Source organism: Sinocyclocheilus rhinocerous, unplaced genomic scaffold, assembly GCF_001515625.1.
Source record: "Sinocyclocheilus rhinocerous isolate Xijiao unplaced genomic scaffold, SAMN03320098_v1.1 scaffold302, whole genome shotgun sequence".
Lineage (NCBI taxonomy): Eukaryota > Metazoa > Chordata > Actinopteri > Cypriniformes > Cyprinidae > Sinocyclocheilus > Sinocyclocheilus rhinocerous.
In genome coordinates this window covers 183887-186563 of record NW_015638976.1, presented here as the reverse complement: position 1 = coordinate 186563, position 2677 = coordinate 183887, and the positions used below count along the sequence as shown (strand labels likewise).

At 46.7% G+C, this 2677-nt stretch overlaps 1 protein-coding gene across 1 annotated transcript in view; it reads right to left on the bottom strand.

Moving 5' to 3' along the window:
• Nucleotides 1-2385, bottom strand: part of elf3 (E74-like factor 3 (ets domain transcription factor, epithelial-specific)) — a 3304-nt gene extending 919 nt beyond the window's left edge. Inside the window, exons 1-8 of the mRNA XM_016566184.1 lie at nucleotides 2269-2385; nucleotides 1998-2152; nucleotides 1315-1545; nucleotides 1087-1230; nucleotides 880-990; nucleotides 695-781; nucleotides 347-463; nucleotides 41-236 (exon numbers count right to left, since the gene is read on the bottom strand). Of these exons, the coding sequence (XP_016421670.1) occupies nucleotides 41-236; nucleotides 347-463; nucleotides 695-781; nucleotides 880-990; nucleotides 1087-1230; nucleotides 1315-1545; nucleotides 1998-2145 (1034 nt within the window). The 5' untranslated portion in view covers nucleotides 2146-2152; nucleotides 2269-2385. The remainder of the gene's footprint in view (nucleotides 1-40; nucleotides 237-346; nucleotides 464-694; nucleotides 782-879; nucleotides 991-1086; nucleotides 1231-1314; nucleotides 1546-1997; nucleotides 2153-2268) is intronic.
• Between the last annotated feature and the right edge of the window lie 292 nt (nucleotides 2386-2677).

Sequence of the window (2677 nt, the reverse complement as noted above, 5' to 3'; positions counted from 1 at the left end):
CCCCCCCCAAATCTCTTGATCCCAGAATTGCATCTTTTACCTCATGGCTCTACTGAGCTTCTCGTACGTCATGCTGCTGTTCTTCTTCTTCTTCCCCCAGAGCTGAGCAACAGCTTCAGACTTCAAGAACTTGAAGACGCCATCCCTGCGGTCCTCCCATTTCATCAGACCTTGGTTCTGCTCCGGATGGATCAGGATGTCCCGGATAAACTCCCAAAGGTGGGTTCCTCTTGGAGCTGCAATGGAGCAGTAGAGTCTAGTTTAATACAGTGGTACCTACTGGCAGACGCCACTTGATCTTGAGCATCAGGTACCTCTTCAAACTAGAAGAGTTCTGTGTACTCACCGTGTTTGCTTTTTTTGGGCTGAATGAAGTGCTCATATCCCTCACTATCCCTGGGCTTTGGGGGTCGTCCTCTGCCTCTCTTCTTTGTCTCTACTGACTCTTGCTTCACAAAGTTCTCTGTGGAAAAGAACGAAGTCAAACGTTAGATGGGTCTATTTGGGTACTCCCTACTTTATTATACCATTTAAACCTGCTGCTTGAGGGCCATCACCTTGCAGAGTTAGGTTTCAACCTGCCTGTAACTGCCAAGTAAAGACCTTGATTAGCTGGTTCAGGTGTGTTTGACTAAGGTTGAAACTAGCTTCTGCAGGTAGGTAACCCTCTAGGATCAGAATCGGAGGAACTTACTAGTGCTGGTGGAGTAAGGCATCTCTGAGTATTCTGGGTCGGAGTCGCTGCTGTTGGACTCGGGTGAGCTTGGGTTCAGGAAGCTACCTGTAGAGGACATACCAAAGAAAAGAGCGTTCAGACTTCAGGAGAACTTTGGGATGCTTGGCCTTAATGGATTAGTAGAGTTCTGTGGCGACACGCACCAGTGTGGGAACTCTGAAAGCTCTCAGTTAGAGAGTCGTAGCCATGGTCGCTCTCTGGAGTCAGCTGGTTGGTGTACTCATCAAAGTAGCTGAAGCTGTTCTCAGAATTGTCTGCGCAAAGAGAATTACAAGTATGTTTAATTGGATACTGCTTTCTATGGTTTGGGATTTGTGTTGAAAAGTTGCAAAGTGGAATTTGCGTCTCACCTGATGGGATTGAGGGCTGGACCACCACCGTTTCCAGAAGTGGACCGAGGCTCGGTCCATGCATGTAGGAAAACGAGTTCTGCAGTATGTTGTCCAGTAAGTCTAATTCGGATTCACTCAGGCATGTCTCAGACAGGTCAGTAGCTGTAGACACAAACAAATCAAGGGTGTTAGTGCCAAATCTTCAAATTATTTAAACGAAAGGCTTCTTTAATCTTTGTTGCTCACCATATCTGGCCTTTAGTGTCTCCAGGCTGTGGTGAAGCTGTTCACCAAGCATCGATCCGAACATGCTCATCAAAGTTTCTTTTGACATTGTGCACAGTGTGATCCCGTCCATGTCGCAGTAGTTCATATTCAGCAGACTGGCATCGAACCTGCTGTTCTCCACGTGAAAGCCGATCCACTCCAGAACGTTCTGCCTGGTCCACATCTGTGGGTTCACCAGGTCCCAAGGGCCTGCCGGAGAACGGGTTCAAAGTACGTTTAGCCTCATTCACATCTGCACTGTGACCACATGACATGTCAGTACCTGAGATCACCCAAACCACCCCCCGGTGTAGATGCCCCTAACAATAGCTCAGGTTTACTGTCTCCAGGGCCGTGTGTTTAACTATCTGTTGTGTTGACACCCTGTAGGTTTTGATCACAGTGTCAACAATGACTGCATTGCCCGAAAGACCATAAAGAAACCATTCCTGCGCGTCTACTGCGGGCCAAGGTAAACATTGCCTTGGTTAATGATTTTAAGAGTCAGAAACTGAGGTCAGACTTCAGGGATGAGAGATTATTGGCGTGTCTGGGCTCTCCGTTTGGGTGATGGGAACCATCCCAAACAGCCAAAAACCAACAGATTTCAAGAGCTACCGCTCGTTTATTTTTAAGTAAGCGGTATGTTGATGAAGTCTTACCCATTGTGCTGTTGTTGTTACTGCTGAAGGTCATCTCTGAGAGTCTGCCCATCGGCGCTGTCATGCTCAACAAGTTGGGCTGCGGTTCAGATGGGTACAGGTTGGCATTTGCGTTGTTGAGAATTAGACTAAGTTCGCTTGACGCCATGAGAATTCTGCGAGATAAGAAACAAAATCATTTGAACTTCATCTAAAACTGCAAATCAGAAATATGTTCTTATTTTAAAGAAACTTGCTTGGAAGGTAATGATTCAAAAGGCAAATGATTTACCAGTTGTGATGGCCAAAGGCAGCTTGGTTTCCAGATAAAATCCGTTTAAGTGTTAGTTAAGTAATAATCCAGTCAGTAAGGGTTTGTCTTCAGCGGTTTGAGGTTCACTGTTCAGAGTCTCAGAAGGTTTGCTAATGCACCTGCTGCTGCTGGCGAATTTATAGGGCAAGAACGGGCAAAAAGGGGGCGTGGCCAGGTGAGATACATGAGGAGGCGTGGCCAGGTGAGCATATTCTCCTGGGAGGGAAATTCCAGCGAATATCTCTCTCTCTCTCGCTCGCTCGGCCGCTCTCCCCTTTTGTTTTTTTCCTGAGAATAGCTTTTCAGACCTTGAAACATGAACTTGAAACATGACAAGGCAGCTAACATACATTCAGAGATAAACGCGAGCAAATACTATGTCACTCAC